The sequence below is a fragment of the Papio anubis genome, chromosome 13 (genome assembly GCF_008728515.1).
Source record: "Papio anubis isolate 15944 chromosome 13, Panubis1.0, whole genome shotgun sequence".
NCBI lineage: Eukaryota > Metazoa > Chordata > Mammalia > Primates > Cercopithecidae > Papio > Papio anubis.
In genome coordinates, this window is record NC_044988.1 from 74091360 (window position 1) to 74113269 (window position 21910).

General features: G+C 44.9%; 1 protein-coding gene across 5 annotated transcripts in view; it reads right to left on the reverse strand.

Moving 5' to 3' along the window:
- Positions 1-21910, reverse strand: part of ABCA1 (ATP binding cassette subfamily A member 1) — a 146653-nt gene that overhangs the window by 42123 nt on the left and 82620 nt on the right. For all 5 annotated transcript variants that reach the window (XR_004177955.1, XR_002517478.2, XM_009188378.4 and 2 more), the window contains 10 exons: positions 16871-17111; positions 14312-14451; positions 13863-13979; positions 9443-9640; positions 8482-8687; positions 7803-7979; positions 5779-6001; positions 3818-4039; positions 2549-2753; positions 1334-1447 (listed from right to left, as the gene is read on the reverse strand). Coding sequence is in view for 3 of the 5 variants with exons in the window: in XM_009188378.4 (XP_009186642.1) it covers positions 1334-1447; positions 2549-2753; positions 3818-4039; positions 5779-6001; positions 7803-7979; positions 8482-8687; positions 9443-9640; positions 13863-13979; positions 14312-14451; positions 16871-17111 (1843 nt within the window). In the remaining 2 variants the exon portion in view is untranslated. The remainder of the gene's footprint in view (positions 1-1333; positions 1448-2548; positions 2754-3817; positions 4040-5778; positions 6002-7802; positions 7980-8481; positions 8688-9442; positions 9641-13862; positions 13980-14311; positions 14452-16870; positions 17112-21910) is intronic.

A 21910-nucleotide genomic window follows, 5' to 3' on the forward strand; every position in this document is an offset into this window, starting at 1 on the left:
CATTTATGTAACATTCTGGAAATAATAAAACTGTAAAAATGAGGAATGCATCAGTGGTTGAGAGGTGTCAGGAACTGAGGAAGAAGGGAGGTGGCTGTGGCCATTAAGGGGTAGCATGAAGGAGCTTTGTGACAATGAGACATTTCTGCAGCTTGATTGAGCTAGTAATTACATGAATTCACACATGATAAAACTGCATAGAACTAAATACACACACACACACAAATGAGTGCACATAAAGCTAGTGAAATCTGAAGGTTTGTGAACTGCACCAATGTCAATTTCATGGTTTTGATATTATTCTATAGTTACGCATGGTGCTACCATTGGGGGAACCCCCTCATGTAGCTTTTATTACTTCTTGTGAGTCTATAATTGTTTTTAAAAAATAAGATTTTCTTTCACATGCCATGGAAGTTCAGGGTAGGGAGTGACTGACTACCTGAGAACCAAGGAGGGATGCTCAGGGGTGGGGATCCTGAACTAGATCTTGGAGAGAAAGGAGGAATTGAGAAGATAGGCAAGTTAGAGAGAAGGTTCTCCTGTGAGAGCAAACAGTACATACAAAGGCATGGGGGTGTGGAAGAACATGACATATTCCAGCTACTGTGAGCATTTCTAGGCGACTGAAATAGGAGCTAGCTGTAGAGAAGAGGTAGGAGAAGATGATTAGGAACAGCAGGCAAGCGTGCTACATTCAGGAGCATCATACTTTTACCAAGGGCAATCAGGGGATGGGCACAGAAGAGACTGGCAGAAAAGGGACCTATTAAACACTTAGGAAGCCACTCTAAGCACAAAGAACCCAGAAGGCAAAGCCTTTGATGAGCTGTGGACTTCTCTGCCTGCAGTCAGGAGCCAAGAGAGGATTAGGGATCTACGTAATGAAGGGCGATTACGTTACGAAGCATAGGCTGAGCTCTGTGGTAGCCACTTGGTCTCAGCCCACACAGGCTCACACACAGGTCACCATGACAAGGTAGGCAGCGAGGTTACGGTTCCACAATCATGCTTGTCTTTACCTCTTTCTTCTAGTTTGTTAGGAGAGCACGAAATGTGCGTTTGGGAGGGGGCAAGTAAAAGATACTTTTCTAGAAGCCAAGACAACAAAGAAAATGTCCCTCAGGGATCCAGACCGTGAACTCCCAACAGGTCAACAGCATTGGACATAAATGGCATGGGAGGATTTGGAAAGGGACACTGCATGTGATTTCTCTGCCCCTAGAGTGATTTCAGAGTCTTTTAGAAAGGCAGGAGACGTCGCTTGCCCCCAACAGTTAGCAGAGGCAGCAGCACTAGGTTAAAGAAAGAGCAGGAGGTCAACAGCACTTACTTTCTGACATTCTCTTCTGGTTGGAACCAGGGTGGCTCTTCTCATCACTTTCCTCACCAAACCAGTAGGACTTGGTGCAAGGAAAATACCAGGGCCTGGGAATTCCGTACTGGCCTGAAAGCAAAGCACAGGTATGAGCCAAGCTCAGAGCCATCCCAGTATTCTGAGGGTTTCCCAGCCAGGTCCATTTCCTCCTTGACACATCTTTTGGGGAAGGAACAGATTGGAATGGATGTAGGGAAAGGGGGAGCAAACATTTGTTGAAACCTGCTATGTACAACATACATTCTGCACCTCTGTAAGTCCTTCCAACAACCCACGGGGCAGGTGCCATCCCCATTTTAGAGATGAGGAAAGTGAGAGATAAGGAGCCTATCCAAGGTCCCTCAGCCAGTAAGTTCAGGACTCAGAATTTAAATCCAGAATCTGCATGCTGCAAAACTGCATATTCAATGAATGAAGTTCAGGCGGGAGTAATAAATATTTCATGTATACCTCCTTAGGGGAGGATCAGAAGGTGAACCAAAAAGAGTTAAATCTTGCTGTCTCAGAATTTGATCTCATATGAAAGTTTGTCCCAAGGCAGGTTCCTCTTGGATTTGGTCGAGTAGATGTATTAAGAAAGAAGTACTAAAGAAAAATTCAACATGAATTTTTACTGAATGCTAATTAAATCACAGGCAGGCCTTAGAGCTAGTATATTTAATTATTAACAACCTGTACTCAGGAAACAGAACATCTCCTAGTTGTACCCCCTCTGGGGACACAGAAATACAGAATTGGGTGAGCATTGAGAGGATTCGCATGGGCTTACGACCCAGTGTAACCAAAGTGGATTCTCCTCCATGTACCAACACTTAACAGTTGTGTGACCACAGCTGGTTACTTAACATCTTTGAGTCACAGTTCTCCCATTTGAAAATTGCTGGTTATTACAGTAACTACTTCAGAGTAGCCTTGTGAGAATTAAATGAAGCAATGTGTATAAAACATTTTGCATGCTGCCTTGCACACAGTTTTCAAGAAACAAGTGCTATACAAGTAGTGACAATTGTACTTTCAGCATCAGCTGCCTGTCCTTAGACTATCTGTTTACTATAGATCTTTAGCCCAAACCACTTCCCAGGGAGGCCCATGCACTGCAGAGATTCTAGCACAATGAAAGGAAAATAGCTAGAAGTCATATTTTCCTAATAGATGCCCAAAGCAGTGTACCTGGAAAGACAGCCTCGATGTACCAAGTCATCACCCCATAGAGGAAGGTGTCAAATAGCATCATGGAAACTGAAGTGGTGAGATTGAAGCCATCTTCCTCCATAGGACTTTCAAACAGGTTGTCCCACTGCACTCCAATGCCCTGCTCCTCAAAAAGGGCAAAGTACTCACAGCCAAACCCGAAAGCCACAGGAGACAGCAGGCTCTGTGAGAAACAGGCAAAGTCACCTATCCATTTTCTGGTCTCTCTCATTTTTCTATCTCTTCTAGTGTAAATTACACCTGGAGAAATTTGAATTTGCAAAATGGATCAGTCATAAGGTACAGAAGTAGTATTTACCTATGGAGTCCCTTTAGGGGAGTGGTGGGCTACCAGGTAACATATAAAATGATTCAACTTGTAACCACTCATTATACACAAACATTTCAGAAATGCATATACAATGAAGAATAAAACTTTTAAAACTTTATGTTTCCAAAGATGCCCCAAGGCTCAGCAATCCTGTTCCCCTGCACATGTGTGCATACCCACAGTCCTCTGAGGCTCCCTGCTCAGCCAAGGATGGCTCAGGATCAGAGGTACCTGGCTGGGGCTGCTGATGCCCACGGAGTCCAGACTGAGGCATCAGGAGCATCCTATGAGTGATTCATAGCTTTCCTTATAAGTGACCTGGGGACATCTGACAGCTTGCACTTGTAGGGACTCACACACTATCCAAGATTTCCCCCTGCTCTGTACAAGGGAAGGAAGGGTCCAAGTCAGGAATTTATGGGAAGATGAGGCACTCGCTCCTCAGTTGTGTTTAGTTCATAAAATATTACTCAAGCAAACACCATACTGGACACAAGGAAGACAAGAGAGGCCATCTCTGACCTCAAGACTTTTCAGTTCTATCTGTGGCCTTGACTTTGTCATGAGCTTAACATGGCCAACAGAGCTGGGAGATAAAGGGGCAGAGATGGTATCTGTTGCCTGAAGCCATTCCTCAATGCCATTTATCCCCAGCCCAGTTCAAGATGCAGTCTGGCTCTTGGAAAAATTCCATTCAATTCAATTCAACCAGGATTCACCGAGAAGACTAAAGGTAAACAATTTAATAAAACACAATCCTTGCCCTTAACCCTTAAAGAGCTTAGAATCTAGAGCAAAGGTTCATGTCCCATTGGAAAGAGACTATCAATTCTGTTCTCAACTTGCTGCTTTTATTCAGGGACTCCAAAGGAAGGTCAAATGCCTACAGCCACTGAAGAAAGACCAGAGGTACTCACAGCGAAGATCTTGAGTGTGAAGCCCACATAGTCCTGCCACGCCACACACAGAACGTAGGGCAGGTACAGCGTGAAGTAGATGATGCCCCCACAGGCTGCCGCCAGGTTGGCTCTGGAGAAGAGTGTGCTAATCAGGAAGCACTGCAGGATAGTCACCACAGCAAACACGGACAGGAAGACAAACACCACGCTGGGGTCACTGTAGGGCAGCAGGTTTCCTAACTGGGAAGGAAGAGACACATCAAATGCGCTGCCTCAACAATCCCGAGCACTCACTTGTATGATCTACAGAAAAAAAACAGGGTTTATTCCTAGTCATGTTAGAGACAATGCAGAGGTGTAATGCTGTTCATCTTTCTGATGAGGAAACTGATCATAACCATCATAAAGACGATAAGTGATTTACCCAAGACTACACAGAAAAATAATGGCAGAGTTATGAAGACAACAGAGTCTAGGGCTTTCTACGCATCTCAGTGGGCGAGTTTGCTCTTTGTTTCTTCAATAGGTAATTTTAACTAGTTTCTCCTTATATAAGGACTAAGACTGGTGGCACCACAGAAGAGCTGTGGGAGATAATGTCCCACGTAACTTTTCTCTCTAAAAGTCAAGGGAAATGGCCCGGCAACTTGACTTTCCCCCTTGATCACTGTGGATTCTGCATTCCCACAATCATCCAAACTCTTGTGGATATTTTGAGCTTATCTCTGGCTGATGGGTACACAACTGCAGGACCCACCATCATGCAGTTGTCTCAGAGCAGCTCTTATGCACCAATCAGGGGACCACCACCCCTGCCACTGACCTCGCCCTTGCAGTTAGATATCAGAGCAGGAGGGAGGGGTTGCTTTCAGCAAGAACTGTATCCTACTGTGGAACCTCAGTAAAGTCCTTGACCTTCCTGAGCCTCATTTCCTTATCTGTTAAAAGGGTTAGTGAGGATAGAATAAGACAGCTCATGTGATGTGTTTAAACAGTCCTTGGCAATCAGTAGGAACTATTTGTAACAGATGGTATCTAGTATTAAATTAGTTAGTTCTTATCTCTTTGTACTCCCTTTGCTTTAAAAACATTTATTTTTACCTGATGCATCTTTATATGAAATGCTTGCAGAGAGAGAAAATTCGGATATAAATATATTAATGTATGGTGCAGACACAAAACTGCACTGCCCAGAGTCCCCATTCAGGTAAGGCTTGCCCAGCTGAGACGGCCTCAGGCATCAGCAACTCTGGGTTTGTCACAGTAGCAGAGAGCCATGTAGGCCCTGGGGCATGACCTTCCCAGGGCAGCCCACATCCAATAATTGATTGAGAGGGCTGGGGTAGGTGGTGTCAGGAGGGAGGCCTTGGGGGAGCACAAAGGGCTGGATGTTTCAGCTCGATGAAGAACAACTCCAACAAGCTGCATATTCTCTAGAGTGCCCCACGGGGTTAGCCCTGTATCACAGTTCAACTCCTCCCTCTGCCCAATCCTGCATCTTCCATATCCCTTCCCCAGGTATTGAGCCCTCGTAAATACCCATACATCAAACTCTATTTCAGCCTCTGCTTCCAGACAGTCTAACCTGCAACAATATATATCCTTCTGATTACTGTTCTTAGAAACTTGGGAAGAATCGCCACCCAATATATCTAAGAAAATAAATAGCTCTCAGATGCTGCCATGAACCACTACCAAGTAGACAGCATGGCACAATTGAGCGTGTGGTTATCTGGAAAGCATGAACCCTGCACTCTCGTCCTGCTTAGCTGCTACCCAGCTGGGTTGACCCTGGGCAAGTCACTGCCCCTCTCTGGGCTTCACTTTCCCCAACTATAAATTGACGAAATTGCAGGAAATGATAGGTATGACCCCTTCTCTACACGAGGCTTCGATTTTTTTTCTTCTTCTCCTCCCTTACCCTGTGTTGAGCTATTTTGGAGTTCCCTGGCAGGGAACAGGGGGTGAGGCTGCCTTACCTTCAGGATGACCACCAGCAAGCCAGCGCTCACAAGAAGAGGAATGAGGCTACTAATGAACCAGCTAAACCAGAGGATGCTGTTGTCCAGGCCCATGATCCGCATGGTCTCTTTCAGCCGCGCCTCCTTCTCATACACAATGCCCTTGATGATCACAGCCACTGAGTAAATCCAGGCCAGTGTCATGAAGAGGGGCATTGACCGGCTCATCACCCGCAGAAAGCTGGAGGCCCCAAGGAAGGACAAGGGGAGACAGACACACGTGAGCCAGGGTGATGGGCCAAGGCCTCTGAGCCTGCATGCTAGAGGGAGCACCACATCTGGGCCACAGAAGGAAAGGTGCTCTGGACTCCGAAATGTACATATGACCCAATGCTTCATAAGCAATGCAATGTAGAGAGAAAAACGAAGCTAACAAAATGTTGCCAAACCAAATCTCTTTGGGGACTTGCTTCAGTAACTAGGTAACTGTGAGCCATACTTAATCTAAAGGTAGATTATTTTAAAGTACTAAAAACCAAACCAAAATACCAACTCATTCTCTCACAAAAGTTCAACATCTCCAAAGTCATCTCACTATTGACTTGCTTATCGTAACTCTACTCACAGCACAGACATACACTTCAGGCAGCTCTTGTCAGTAATGTTGCAGATGCCAAGCTAGAGTAGAAAATGCAGATGTGCAAAGTAAAAGGGACACAGATTCTGGACCCTGAACTTGAGGCTCAGGTTAAAGCTTTATCATGCAGGCACAAACTCACTACATGACAACAGCCACCAGCTCTTAATGCCTGTAAACTCCTGTGCCCTGTCTTAAGACATCCTTTCTAGAGTAAACCTTGGCTTAGGGGTCTTTGTAAAAATCTTCCTTTGAAAAATTCCAGCTAATTGTTTAGAAGGTAAAAAACAGGATAATTTCTGGTGACCTGGAAAAGCTATAGATAGCCATACAAGGAAACAGACTGTTCAATGCAAAACAGACAGCCAATACAAGGAGAACCCTGCTCCTCCTGCATCCTGATCCTTACACACACACACACACACACACACAGGCACACACATACACACATCCCATCACCACCACCATCGCCAACAATAACAGGGAATAAGAGAATTTCCAGAATCTGGAAGAGACATTACATATTTCAGATGTTTGCAATAACTACACCTCTGCCCATTCTCTTAGAAGAAATCATTAGATCCAAAGGCATAGTTCCCACAATGAGAACTTGGCAGCTTAGTGACTCAGCACTAAAAGATTTTCTAAAAAATCAAAGAGGAAGAAGCTTTGTTCAGTTGTATTTGGGTTGTTTTGAAATGTGGTTTACCACCTAGGGAGAAGTGCACACATTTACATAAAGTGTGCTTTTTTAAGTTTAGATGCTGTTTCTGCATCTGGAGGTATGTGTGAGTATGTGCTTGCATGTGTTTGTCACGACACATTTTAAGCTTGCAGGTTGAGCAAATTTTGACCAAAAGGGTAGAGTGTAAAAAATTAAAGTGGTGGGCTCGGTGTGGTGGCTCATGCCTGTAATCCCAGCACTTTGGGAGGCTAAGGAGGGTGGATTGCCTGAGCTCAGGAGTTTGAGATCAGCCTGGGCAACAGAGTGAAACCTCGTCTCTATTAAAATACAAAAAATTAGCCAGACGTGGCGGCATGCACCTGTAGTCCCAGCTACTGTGGAGGCTGAGGCAGGAGAATAGCTTGAACCTGGGAGGCGGAGGTTACAGTGAGCCGAGATCAAGCCACTGCACTCCAGCCTGGGCGACAGAGCGAGACTCCATCTCAAAAAAAAATAAAAACAAAAAAAATAAAAGTGGCAACCATGGATGAGAAGCAAAGAGGTTTACTAGTGTGTGCACATATATGTCTGTCTGTCATGTGGCTGCAACTGTTGACAACTTACATCAGGCATCTTATTTCCAGATCATTCACACGTGCATGCACACGCTCACACACATACACACACCCCCATCTGGCCCAGTATAAACTGGTTAAATACAGTGGCTTGCAGGTAACTTACATGTCATCAACGTAACAGGGATAGGGCATCTGTTGCATATAGACACCAGTTTTCTTCTCGGTGCCTGTCAGCACCCTGATGATTGCCTGTTCCACCACATCCTGCAAGTAGGCGAAGCCGCCCCAGACGTACCGCATGTCCTCAAAGGGGTCAGCTCGAGGACCAGGGTCCCAGTACCTAAAACCAAACCACAGGTAATCAACCATTCCTTTGGAACCATACAATAAAAAAACCAATCATCCAAAACCCCGCTAGCCTTACCAAGCCCCGTTTCTATTTTTGTATCTTTTTTTTTTTTTTTTTTTTTTTTTTGTGGTTTTGTTTTTCTTCCCAGGCTGGAGTGCAATGATATGATCTCAGCTCACTGGAACCTCTACCTCCTGGGTTCAAGCGATTCTCCTGCCTCAGCCTCCTGAGTAGCTGGGATTACAGGCGCCCACCACCAAAATTCCTGGAATTAATTCCCTTGAGTAGAAATGCTAAATCAAAAGGTACTGACATTTTATGAGCTTTGAAAAACCTTCCAGCAAGGCATGTACCAATTTCACCAGAATCATGACACTAAGTTGAGTTTTTTTGTTGTTGTTGAAACTTCTACCAAATTCTTAAAGTACCTCTTATCCTAGTAGGTGCTCTGGACCTCCCCAAGACCAGGCTGGTGTGATGGGATTCCACTTACCCATCCTTGATTTTATTTGTCCTCTCCACATTGTCAATGTCCATTCGGATCTTGTACTTGACATGGTGGGGCAGCTCAATGCTGCCTGGAGTAATTCCAGTGAACACAATACCAGCCCAGAACTTCCTCTCATCCAGCAGCTCCATGGACTTGTTAATGAGTCGGACTTCTGTTGCTATGGGTTCCAGCTTGTTCAGGTTGACACACTGGTAGAAGAACAGCCTTCGTGAGAACGCTGGCAGCCAGGACAGCAAGCAGTGGCTGAGACAAATCCTACCCTAGGAGGCAAGGGCTGACTACATGACTGCTTATCCTCTCTCTCTAATCCTCTCTAACGTAGTTTTCCAATCGTCAACCAAGGATGGAGGATTTTGGTTTTTCACTGTAATTTAAGAGAAATTCTGGGAATAATTTAGAGATATGTTATTTATTGACTTTATGGAAGAAAAGAGGTCAAAACAATGATCTTATCTTACTTTTCTGTTTTCTTAGCAATTCTGAGTCACAGCAACTAACCAGCCAACCAAACAGACCAAAACACCTCTTACCCATCCCTACTGATATAATTTTTAATATAAAATTTAAAAAATTTAATTGGACCTGAATTAGATTTTAGGTAAGTTTCACAAATAATGCCTTTTATTAAGGGAATGCTTTGCTGCCATTAGTCACTGAGATAGGAAAACCTAGAAGAAAATGGGTAGAAACATTCTCTTGAGCCTATATAGAATAAAGCCAGAGTTCATTTACTAAAGCTAGAGTTTATTTACTCATTCAACCACTCAACTAACATTTATTGAGTGCCTTTTGTTACCAAATCCTGCGTTAGGCTTGAGGGATACTTTTGTAAATGAGACTATACATTATTTCTAAAATTGCCTCCTGCCTGAACCTTATTGTAACGTCTCAGAGAAAGCAGCCGTTAAGTCTTTTCTAAATGATCCAAGCAACAGATTCTCACCTCCATGAAGCGAGATATGGTCCGGATTGCCTGGTTAGTCTCGTTGAAAGCTTCTCTCCAGGTGTACACAGAACCATTACTGGACTGGACATCCTCTGGGTGCTTGGCCAAAAACGCCACAATATCTTGGGCTGTCCAATCTAAGCCATCCAACTGCTGTTCCCAAAAGTGGTCATTGCCCCTGCTGTCCAACAGCGTCTGCCATTCCAGTGAGAAAGCACAAGAAGTAAACACCAACTAAATCTTGATGAGCACTATATAGCTTACAAAATACTTGCATATACACTGTCATTGTTTTATCCTCACAGAAAACTGTGAGGTAGATGACAATGTCCCTATTTTATATGTGAGAAGACTGGGGTTGAAGAAAAAAGAGTATGATTTTAATGAGGACTTGGTCATAGTATTACTAGATATGGAGCTGGGACTCAAAGTCAGACCAGTCTGAATTCACAGTCCACGTGCTTTCCACTATACCAAACAGCTCACTTAACAGTATTAACTACAGTAACAACAACACTTCCCTTATATAGTTACTATGTTGAATAGTTTATATGCTTCACCTCACACAAGTCCGTGAAGAGGGTACTTTTATTTTCTTGCCTTTTGTTGTTGTTGTCATTTTGAGACAGTGTCTCGCTCTGTTGCCCAGGCTGGAGTGCATGGTATCACAGTTCACCGCAGCCTTGACCTCTCAAGCCCCAGGGATCCTCCCATCTCAGCCTACCAAGTAGCTAAGACTACAGGTGCACACCACCATACCTGGCTAATTTTTAAATTTTTCATAGAGACAGAGTCTTGCCATGTTGCCTCGGCTGGTCTTGAACACCTGGGCTCAAGTGATTCTCCCACCTCAGCCTCCCAAAGTGCTGAGATTACAGGCACAAGCCACCAGCACAGTGAGTATCCTTTTAATATTTCCCATTTTATAGATGAGAAAACTGAAGTTCAGAGAGGTTAAGTCTCTAAGATTAGGTTACGCAGCTATTAAGTAGCAAAGCCAGAATGAAAGCATAAGCCCTCTGTTTCCAGTGCACCTCCCCTCCGCACTGGGTTCTATCACCTTCCTCTTTTGAGACCCAGTCTGTTGATCCCACATAAAAACCCTAACCCTAGACTCAATTCCTTCTTACTGCTTAGTTTAGAAAAATAATGCTGTTGGTTAAATCAACTAAAGTACAATCTTTTCCAACTGCAGGACGTACAGGTCATGATGCAAACGAGGCCTATTTCCATTTCTTGTTCCCTTGCCGGTTGGTTCCTCACATGGGTCAACGCGAAAGAGAAGGACAGATCAATCCGCTGCTCAATCAGCAGATCCAGAGGGGCCGAGGCAGAGACCTGCACAGATGTGCTGCCAGAAAAACAGCAGCTGCAAACTCAGCAAAAAGGAGACGCAACTCCTGTCACAGCATTGAGAGAGAAGATGAAGCCCTGGTTCTACTGAACTGGAGTCTCCAAGGGTCTGAAAACTGCTGCTTTATTAAAAAATCGGTCTTATTTTCACTAACGTTATAAGTTTTTCCCCATTTGCAGCTTTGTATTTATTATTTTAATGAGAGCATAATGACTTTATAGAGTATATATAATTTCATTAATTATTCCTATAGTGCTGAACATTTAGTCTATTTCCAATTTCTCACAATAACAATATAGCAATAACATTTTCTCTCATACGGTGACTTCTTTAAAATTATTTCAGTAGGCTACATCCCTGGGGGTAGGTGGAATGGAGGTATGCAGGATAGCACGTTTTCAAATGGTTCTTGAAATTTTCATTCCAAATTGCTTTCCGGTAGACAACAGCAATTTATACCATCACCAGGAAGATATGCGTATATTTTTGTTAACATAACAGACACAAAATTGTACCTCACAAGTTCACAGAGGCCAGGGTTAGCAATTTTGAAGCCACTTTATTGGGAACAAACAAAAGCAGAGTGAAGAGACGCAGCCTTTAGGGTGAAGTCGGCCCTGCCAGTAAGGCTTCTAAAAAGAACAGCAAGACTAGAAAGATGTGCCCACTGAGCTCACTGAGCACGTGGCCCCTCTAGGGTGCTTGCGAAGGGCAGGAGACCTAAGACTGCCCGTGGGACTGGAGGCAGCAAGAAATCAAGGTCCAAGGATGAGGGGCTAAAAGCAGCTCAGAAAAGAGAGCAAATCAGTGTCAGAGGGTTCCATGACTCGCCCGAGAGAGGTGCCCTGGGACCGATGGGGTGAGGCAACAGGGGTAGACAGTGCCAGAGACAGCAGAAAGATCACAGCTACCCCCAGCAGAAGCAGAAGCCTCAGCCATCACCTCGTGTAGGAGATGCCAGGCTGCAGGGGATGACAAGCTCATGTTTGTGGAATTAAATAAACACTCTTTAAGAGAGGGAAGAAAGGCCAGGCGTGGTGCCTCATGCCTGTAATCCCAGCACTTTGGGAGGTCAAGGCAGGTGGATCACCTGAGGTCAGGAGTTCAAGACCAGCCTGACCAACACGGTGAAACCCCATCTCCACTAAAAATAAAAAAATTAGCCAGGCACAGTGGCATGTGCCTGTAATCCCAGCTACTCTGGAGGCTGAGACAGGAGAACTGCTTGAACCCGGGAGGCGGAGGCTGTGGTGAGCCAAGATCATGCCACTGTATTTCAGCCTGGGTGACAGAGCAAGACTCTGTCTTTAAAAAAAAAAAAAAAAAAAAAAAAAAAGAGAGAGAGAGAGGGAAGAAAACAGTTGGAAAAGGTTCCCTTTTCTTCCACCCACAGGCTGACAACTCCCTCATCACCTATCTCCAGCCCAACCACCCTCCTCCACTGCAGACCCCAGTAGCCACTGGCCTACTGGACATCCCTACCATCCATCCATCCAGAAATCAAGACTTATTTTGAAGCCTCCCTCTCTTTCACTGTTCCACAACTAAGCAATCACCAGGCCTCACTTCTTGCTTTATGCCTTGGCCACTTGGAGAGCCTCCTCCCTGGTCTCTGCCTTCATTCTTCCCTCATCCTTCGATTCATCCTCCCCATCAGAGAAATGTATCTACATCTCCCCTGCCTGGTCCCCTAGAGCTTAAAGTAAAGGTCCTCAGCTTGACACACAAGTCCCTCCAAGGCATGCCCATGCCTTTCTCTCCAGCCCCAGCTCCCTCATTTCCAAGCGCACACACTGGATTTTCCCAGCTAGACTCCTAATAATGCCACTGCCATGTTTACAAGGGTCTTGTCCTCTAAGAACTGGGAACTTGTGAAGAGTTGGTGCATCTAAGGCAAGCTCTCAATTTCAGACTAGGGAAGCATCTATTTGCCCACAAATCAAAACTCACTGAGTCACTTCACGGACCTCCTATCATCCTCTGAGAGCCAGACAAAGAGAAAAAGTCCAACTAGTAGAAATGTGGATTTGAAGAAGAAGACCAGGAAGAAAAGGCCTGAAATCACACTTAGGTCTACATGGCTAGATCATATAACCCTCCTTTAGAGGAGAGACCCACACTTGAATGGCATGAGCTACTATTATTAGTCAGTGTGAATCCATACAAATCACTGTTTATGCTTTTCTCAGTATAAAGTCCTTTGTTTTTAAAGGGACTTCCTCAGTAACCTGCCTCCCAGCGGATCAGGGACTGGTACTAAACTTCGGAAGTGTTCCCTCCAGGTAGGTACAGCCTTTAAAACCCAGCTACCCTTAAAGTCAATAAGGTTCAAAACAAGAAACCTGGCAAAATCCTCACCTGCTTTTTAAAGGGAGCAGAGACAAAAGGAAGAGGCCTCCCTCACCATGGAAATAGGAAATAGTCTAATGATTCTCTGACTCAGCCCAAGGCAGGAAGATAAGATTAAACAGCACTCAGGCTCAGGCAAAGGAGACATTCTGTTCTTGCTCAGCCTGCTCCACATTTCAATCCAATTGTCTCTAGAGCACTTACCCCTTTCAAGTGGCTCTGAAGCATTAAGTGCATTTCCCCTCCACACAGTAACAGCAGCTCATCATTCACACAGTGCCCTGAGAATGAGTCTCTCAGGCCAGTCTACATGTAACATGATGCTTTTGCTCCCACACATCTTTCCAAAACCTACCAAGACACAGTGAGGTAAAGAAGATGCTGTGGCTGGCTGAGAGGCTGCAGCCAAAAATGAAAATAGTCAGGGTACTGCAATTACCCAACTCTACTTCCAAACACCAGCCCTCACTAAGTTTTGCAGAAAACTGCTATTTGACCACGAGTGGCATGGATGCTGATATGCACAATATTTTCTCCGCACCATGGCCTGTACTTCTGGAGAGGTGGTGCCCTGTGACTCTACCTATGCTCACTACATTCCCCCAGCTAGATAAACTGAAAGAATTTTCACCTCAGTCACACCTGGGAAAGTGACCAGAAACTCACCTCTCCAGTATCACGCAGGCACATGCTAATAATAGGAGGGACACTCACCCGGACAAGGTCCATTTCTTGGCTGTTCTCCATGAAGGTCCAGATCTTGGGGCTGAGTTCCTCCCACATGCCTTCCAGATCATGGAACACAGCCAATTCCTGGAAGGTCTTGTTCACCTGGAGTCAGGTGGGGAGCCAGGGACCGCAGCAAAAGGAGGAGAAGCAGAGACAATGAGGGCTTTGGCTCCTCCCTGAAAAGATACCCCATCACAGCAGCCCTGTGCCAGTCCTTCCCCATCCCCAATAAATGCCTGCTTATAACTATGATTCTATACCCAGGGCTGGGGAGCTGGCCCAGCTCTGGTCAGCAACAGACTTGAGGTTTTCGCTCTGGGAATCCCAGAAGAGCCATAAAAATACTTAGTGCACACCTCTGAAGCTACCTTGAGTGTTTTGCCCCAGTTCTGGGAAGATTCTGGGGAGGGAGTCTTGGGCTGGGGGTAGCTTACCTCAGCCATAACCTGCCTTGTGGCTGGAGTGTCAGGTGTATACAGGATCTTCCCAATAAGCAGAGGCTTCAGAGCTTTCCAAATAATGCGGGAAAGAGGACTAGACTCCAAATTCTTCATCAAATCATTGCAGTAAGGAGCTACAAAGAATAGGAGAGACAAATGCTCATATGCATGGTCAGATACTGATAGAAACTTACAAGGGCTTTGGAGCCAGACAGTTCTGAGTTCAAATTCCAGCTCTACCACTAATAGTCATATAATAAGTAACTTATCTGATCCTCAGTTGGCTCCTCTGTAAAAGTAAAATTCATAACATCTATTTTGAGAGATGTGGAGAAGATTACCTCAGATAAAACTGAGATATTATCTGTAAAGAATGCAGCTTGATAAATAATCAGAGCTCATTATAAAATCAATGATGGATAACTCACAACTGAGCTGATCTGGAAAAATGTTTTCACAAAGCACAAGCCTTCACAACTCCAGATTCACACTCTCATGACAGCCTTGCCACTGTTTTCACTGACAACATGACCAACATTTAAACTAACTCTTCAGGGACAACCAGAAGGCTGACTTCAGCCCTCAGTTTTCAAGCAAAAACCAAAATTAGGGGCAGGGCGCCATGGCTCACACCTGTAATCCCAGCACTTTGGGAGGCCAAGGCAGGCAGATCACCTGAGGTTGGGAGTTCAAGACCAGCCTGACCAACATGGAGAAACCCTATCTCTACTAAAAATACAAAATCAGCTGGGCGTGGTGGCACATGAGGCTGAGGCAGGAGAATCGCTTGAACTCGGGAGGCAGAGGTTGCGGTGAGCCGAGATCGTGCCACTGCACTCTAGCCTGAGCAACAAGAGCGAAACTCTGTCTCAAAAAAAAAAAAAAAAATTCTCTTTGATTAACATAAGCCAGTATATGTACACTTAACAAAAACCCAAATACAAAAGTCGTAACAGGCAAATGGGTTTGATTATCCAGCAGGATCCCTGATTTTTAAAAATTCATTCTAAGTTTTTCAGGGTTTTTAGATACTGAATGTCCTCTATATGCTGGAAAGATAATAGAATTTTTTTTTTTTTAAATGAGGCTGTCCTCACAATTATGTCTGTCATGGAAATGAACACTTCCTTGGGTCAACTTGCAAGCTGGGGGACAGGAGAAGATGGGATTTCATTAAAGCTGCCTACAATCCCATCCTCTTCGGGCTTGTAAAGCAACTTGCGAATGTCTGGAGTGCTTTACTCCAGAGAAGAAAAGGTTCTTGTGTTACAAAACCTGCCTCACTCAGTGTCTGAAAGACACACCTGTGGTTGGAAATGGAGAAAGGTTCACCTGCATCAAGTTTGGTTGGAAATGGAGAAAGGTTCACCTGCATCAAGTTTTCAAGGAAAAGGATGCCATTGCCTAAAACTGTTAACACTGGATCCCTGCTGCCACCAGGCATATGGCACACATGCCCACAAAAGTGCTTAAGTGTGGGGAGTGGATATGGAGATACAAGGTTCTTTAACACTGCCTTGCAGCTAAGAATGGGAAACAAAGAGCAGATCAAACGTCTGACTGTGAGAACACACACACCACCACTAACAGTTATTTTAGAGAGCACAGATCCAGGCAGATTTGGGCTTGAATCCTGGCTCTTGTGGATTATCTCTGATGTGGCTCTGACCAAGGCACTTAACCTCTCTGAGCCTACGAAATGTGGGGTTAAAGAATCTTCCCTACAGGGTTATCATGAGGGTAAAATGAGATAACTTAAACAGAATGCACAGTGCATAAGAAATTCTACTTAAATGTAGTTTTTCTTGTTGTTGCTATTATCATTACTGTTATTTCTTTTTATGTTATTATAAAGCTTATCTCGATGGTAATATTAAAACCAGTATATCATCCTTTTTAAAAATGTTTTTCCAGCTTTTTTGAGTGATAACTGACAAATAAAAATTGTATATATTTAAGGTATACAATGTGATGTTTTAATATATGTATACACTCTGAAAGGATCACCACAATCAAGCTGTTAATAAATCTGTCACCTCATAGTTACCTTTTTTGTGTAGTCTGAACACTTCAGATCTCCTCTCTTAGCAAATTTCAAGTATACCATACAGTGTTACTAACTATAGTCATCTCAATGTACATCAGATCTCAGAACTTATTCATCATGTGAAACTGACACTTTGCACACCTTATATATATTCCATACATAAGTGAGATCTTGCAGGATTTCTCCCTCTGCCATTATCTCATTCTTGACTGCTCTGGAAGCCACCTTTCTACATCCCCCAGAAAACCAGGAGGCTGGCTGTCAATCATTCATTCCATTGATAAACACTACTGTGCACCTGAGAAGTGCCAGGCTGCGTTCAGAGCACTGGGGACAGGTAGCTCATCAAGAGAAGCCTCCCTCCTCCAGGAGGAGCTCAGTCTGGTGGGTAAATGGGCATGCAGACATCTAACGCTGCTACAGAGGGAGGAGACGACACAGGCCAAGGCCAGAACTAAGGTAGGGACGGGGTTGGGGACAGGTCTGGGGTCTGCACAGACACTCACTTGTAGAGTTGTCGTAGAAGGTTTCAGCATCTTCCTCAGTGCCATTGCCTCCGAAGAGGGCTTTGTAGTTATTGTCCTCATACCAGTTGAGAGACTTGATCTTCAGCCCCCCTCCCTCGGGATGCCCACAGACAATACGAGACACAGCCTGGTAGATCTGGGTGGAAGAGCTGGAGCTGTTCACATTGGTCAGAAACATCACCTCCTGTCGCATGTCACTCCAGCTTCTCATGCTGAACAGCTGGCATCAGGGATAGGGAGAAAAAGGCGAGTAGGGGAAGGGAGAAAAGGGCAGTGCAAGGATTTGGGATGAGAAGAGAAAGAAACATCTTATTTTCTTGACCTCTCAAAAGCCATGTCCCAGAACATATTTTGTCCGATGTCATCTCAAAGCCTTGGCATGAGCTTGCCAGAACCTGGCTACCCAATCTGTGGTCCAGGGACGAGCAGCATCAGCATTACTGGAGACACTGTTGGAAACGCAGATTCTACGACCCCTCCGCCAACCTGCAGAATTCAAATCTATAGCGCCACAAGATGCCCAGGTGATTCCTATGCTCACTAAAGTTTGAGAAGCACAGCCTGGAGTTAGTGAAGCCCCTGGAGCTGGGCTTTGTTTCACTGGGATTATCTTCCACTTTATAGATGAGAATGCATTTTATGAACAGCTACATCTGAGTGTTGTTGAGCCTATCAGGAACTGCTCTCACCCTCGATAACTGACTCACTTCTAAAACTCCTCGAACTCCAGTGTGGAAATTGAGTAGCCCTGTCCCCCTTGGGAGAAAAGGTACTGTATGTGAAGTTCCCTATCTCGGTCTCAGTAAAGTGTCAGGCAACGAAAAAGCATAAGGTGAAAAATTCGAGTCTAGGCCGGGCGCGGTGGCTCACACCTGTAATCCCAGCACTTTGGGAGGCTGAAGAGGGTGGATCACCTGAGGTCAGGAGTTCAAGACCAGCCCGGCCAACATGGCAAAACCCCCTCTCTACTAAAAATACAAAAATGAGCTGGGCATGGTGGCATGTGCTTGTAATCCCAGCTACTAGGGAGGCTGATGCAGGAGAATCACTTGAATCCAGGAGGCAGACGATGCAGTGAGCAGAGCGCCACTGCACTCCAGCCTGGGTGGCAACAGCAAGACTCTGTCTCAAAAAAAAGAAAGAAAGAAAGAAAAAAAAAAAGAAAAACTCGAGTCTGAACCCTAGCTATGTACCTCGTCAGCTTACAGTCTTTGAAAGGTCACACCATGTCTCTGAGTGCTCAACTTCTCCATCTTTCACGGAGCTCGCTGAGACACAACTTGGCTTGGTTTTGGTAGACTTGGGGAGCAGTAGATGCTTATACCATGGTCTGGACACTGCCCTCTATTCATCATCAAGACAAGAAAGCTAAAACAGTGTGTGGTAAGGCATAAATCCTATGCCACACATGAGGGTGCCCTGCAGAGAACAGCTCCAACAGGGTGAGTCAGAAACCGCAGGCAGCCAGGGGTGCGTCTGTGACTGCCACTCAACAAACATCAATGAGCCGGGCGGCGGCGCTCTGTCTTACATACAAATGTATTCCGGCACTTTGTGGAGTTCTCGGCCCCAATGCTATTATGAAATATTTATAGAGCACTTTGTATTTCCAAACATTTCACAATAAATCATTAATAAATCCCTGCATTCCTTGAAATGTCACTGCATGTTCACACCGCCTGGGAAGACCGAGCTATAGAGCACAGAGGGGAGGGGCCACGAGGCCCTGCACCCAGCCTGGAAAGCTCTATGTGCCTAGCTTTCAACCTCACAGCCTGCTGGTTCCTGTAAGTGGTGTGGTCCAGCACTCTCTAGGTCCTAAGCTTTGCCCCTTCTGCCTCCCGATGGGAACTAGGCTCTCCAGAGGCAGGTCAGAGGTGGAGAAAAAGGATTTTTTTTCTCCAGAGAGGGGGCATCTAGCACACTCCACAAGAACCCAGTTAGGTGACGTGGACAGCTTTTCCCAACTTTATCTTTTCATAACCTGTAACAGCCCTAGAGATTTTTAAACAATAGTGAGTCAAAGCACTCACTTCTCTTTCCAAAGGCAGCCTCACCACCATCCCACCACTTCCCAATCAAAAAGACAAATTTCTTCCCACATAAAGCCAGCAAATCTTTCTAAAGAAGCACCATAAATTACTGAGTTATTCCAAACCATTGGCTCTTCCCAGCACCCGTTTTAGGGGCAAACTCTTACTCTTTCTCCGACACCTCAGCTCATACTCCAGACTTTATCTGGGAAGGGCTCCCTGACTCTCAGGGAGGGATGGCTCTTCATCCTTTAGCCCACAGATAATGGTGGTGTTTGAACATCATCAGTTGAGTGAATGAATGAAACTGACTTACTGCTTTCTCAATCCAGCACAGTGTCCTTTGTCCTCCCGTTCCCCCATCCCAGTCTCTTCTCAATCCAACAACCAGAGTGTAAACAGTCTAAACTCTAGATCACATCATGTCCCCCCCTCCCTCAAACCCTCCACTGGATTCCCATCTCACCCAGCAGGAATCCAAAGTCTTGCCAGGCCTGTATGGAACTCACCTCCTCCTGCTCTGAGCTCCTCTCCTCCCCGCACCACTTGCTCACTTTCCCTGGTCCTTAAACACATTCCTTAGGCATGCTCTAGCATCGATGTCTTTGTATCTGCCATTCTTCCTGCTTGGAGTTTCCTTCCCTCTCCACAGACATGCTGTCATCTCCTTTAGGTTCAACTGTCACAAGAGGGCTTCCCTAATCACCCCCTTTAAAATAGCACCTTCTCATGCTCTATACCCCTTACCCTGCTTTTTCTTCACTGCATATATCCCTCCTGTGGCATTGTACACTGACCTGTTTCTGTCTCTCACTCCATATGTGCCCCAAGAGAGCAGAGAAGTTAGTGTGTTCACTGCTAAGTCCCCAACACCTAGCAATGCCAGGCAGCTGGTCGGTGCTGGGTGGACATCTGAGATGCTGCCTCCCTGTCCTCCCTTCCCATCACCCAGATGTGAAACTCATGTCAGCTTTCATTCATCTTATTCCTCAAGTCCTCATTTCCTCCCAATTTCCAGGTTCTGCTAGTGCATATTTTCTTTCTTGGAAGGGTCTCCTTTCTATACCAGTTGCTACTGGAGTTTTTCACGAAGCAGGCAACAACACAGGCTTTGGAATCCAACAATTCTGGGTTCGAATCCCAGTTCTGTCAATTAACTCACTGGGTGACTGGAAAAGTTGCCTAACTTTTCTGAGCCTGTGTGCCATCTGCAAAATGGACACAATGAGACCTACTCAGGTTTGTCATGTGGAGTATACAGGGAAATGGGCGACACTGCCTAAACCAAGGCAGCTCCTCAGAAGACATTCACTCCCTTTTTCTTTTCCTTTCAAGGGTTGTGCTTTGGTCAAAATTATCAACTTTCCACACACTGACCGGACAAACAAGGGCATTTACTGATCTTCTCCCATTTGTCTCACAGAAATAGCAAGTTAGACAACGAGTAACTTGTGATCAAAGGGACTTGGAGGTGTTCTATTGAAAGAAGCAGATGGTCCTTGCTTGTCCTGGACCAGGAGCAAGCAGGGCACAAGAAGCAGCTGCCAAGAAAAATGTATATTGTTCACTTGGAGAGTCTCCAGCACATCAGCAATGGGGACATCACCTGCTTCCAAGTTTTTTTTTTTAATGCCAGAAAAAAAAAAAAACAGGGCCAGTGATGTAAGTGAAAACAGCTGTAACCAAACCCTGAGTTTAGAGGCATCCTCCTGCATTACAGCCTCTGCTTTGCTTTCTCTAAGGCCAGAAATGAACAAGGGACAGAGGGCTGGGAGGGGATCTGCAGAGCAAGGCAAGGCATGTCAATGTCAGCTAACAGGGCCCTAGAGAAATAGCTACAGACTTGCAAAACAGTTTATCCTTCTCATTCTCCCCCTGGAAAAACCCTAGTTGGTCCAGCTTCTCTACCTAGTAAAAAAGGTCACAAGCCTTCATAACCAGGGTAACAAATGGCAAGCTGAAAGAAGGCTTCTCCTCTGGAAAGGGAACCCAAAAGTCAAACCTCGTCAGTCAGAAACACGTGAGCAGAAATCAAAGAAAGAAAATGGAACAGGACAGGAAGAAATACACTAAGGGGTCAATAGTGTTTAATCTCAGCATTTTTGGTATTTTCCAAGTGTTCTGCATTTTCCACAATGAACAGGCAATACTTTCATTGTTAGAAAACAGAAAGTTCATTTTGATATTTGAAAAAAATAGATGCAAGCACCAAAAAATGGGTAGGTTAGATACAAGCACCAAGAAAGGAAAAATGAATTAGAGAAGCAGCTAAAAATAAGGGTGGACCAAGTCTGAGACATTTTCCCCACAAATTATTATTTTCCAATATCCTTTAAGTTTAAGTCTGTATTGTTTGTGACCACTGCCCCCTGGCTCGGCTTCTTATGCAGGGGGACACCAGACAGTTCCTCGCTTCCAAGTCTAATTTGAAACAAGGCTGGGAGTCAGAGAAGTGGAGTGTGCACCGACTGTGAGTCAGAGCTAACTGCTTTTACAAGTGCCTACAGGCCCTCTGATCCTAGGACAGAGATTACTCTGATATATTTGTCAACATGTGGACCTAAAAGGCAAACTCAACTTAACGTTCATTAAGAGATCATAGTCCCACAGTTGAACCTCAGAAGCCAGATGCCTACAAGGGAAAGGGCTGAAATAGGGGCACCATGTTATTCCTGTTAGTTAGTAAGCATGTGCGTTGGTAAAATGATTGGCCTTGCTACTGAAGAAGCAATATGAAGAAGTTGCTGGTCAGACAAAAGCAGTGCATGAGCGGTGACAGAGATAATTCTCCTCTTTACAAATGTATGATTACCTAGGGGCAAAGAGAAAAAAGGGAGACGGTGCTAACCTAGATATCCAGCTGTTAGCCACTAACTAATTAGCTCTGAGACATCTATGCGTTTTGGTTGCTTCATTTCTAAAATAAGGAAATCAAAACATTATTTTCTACATCACTTATACTTTGAAAATTGGTATTACATCCCAT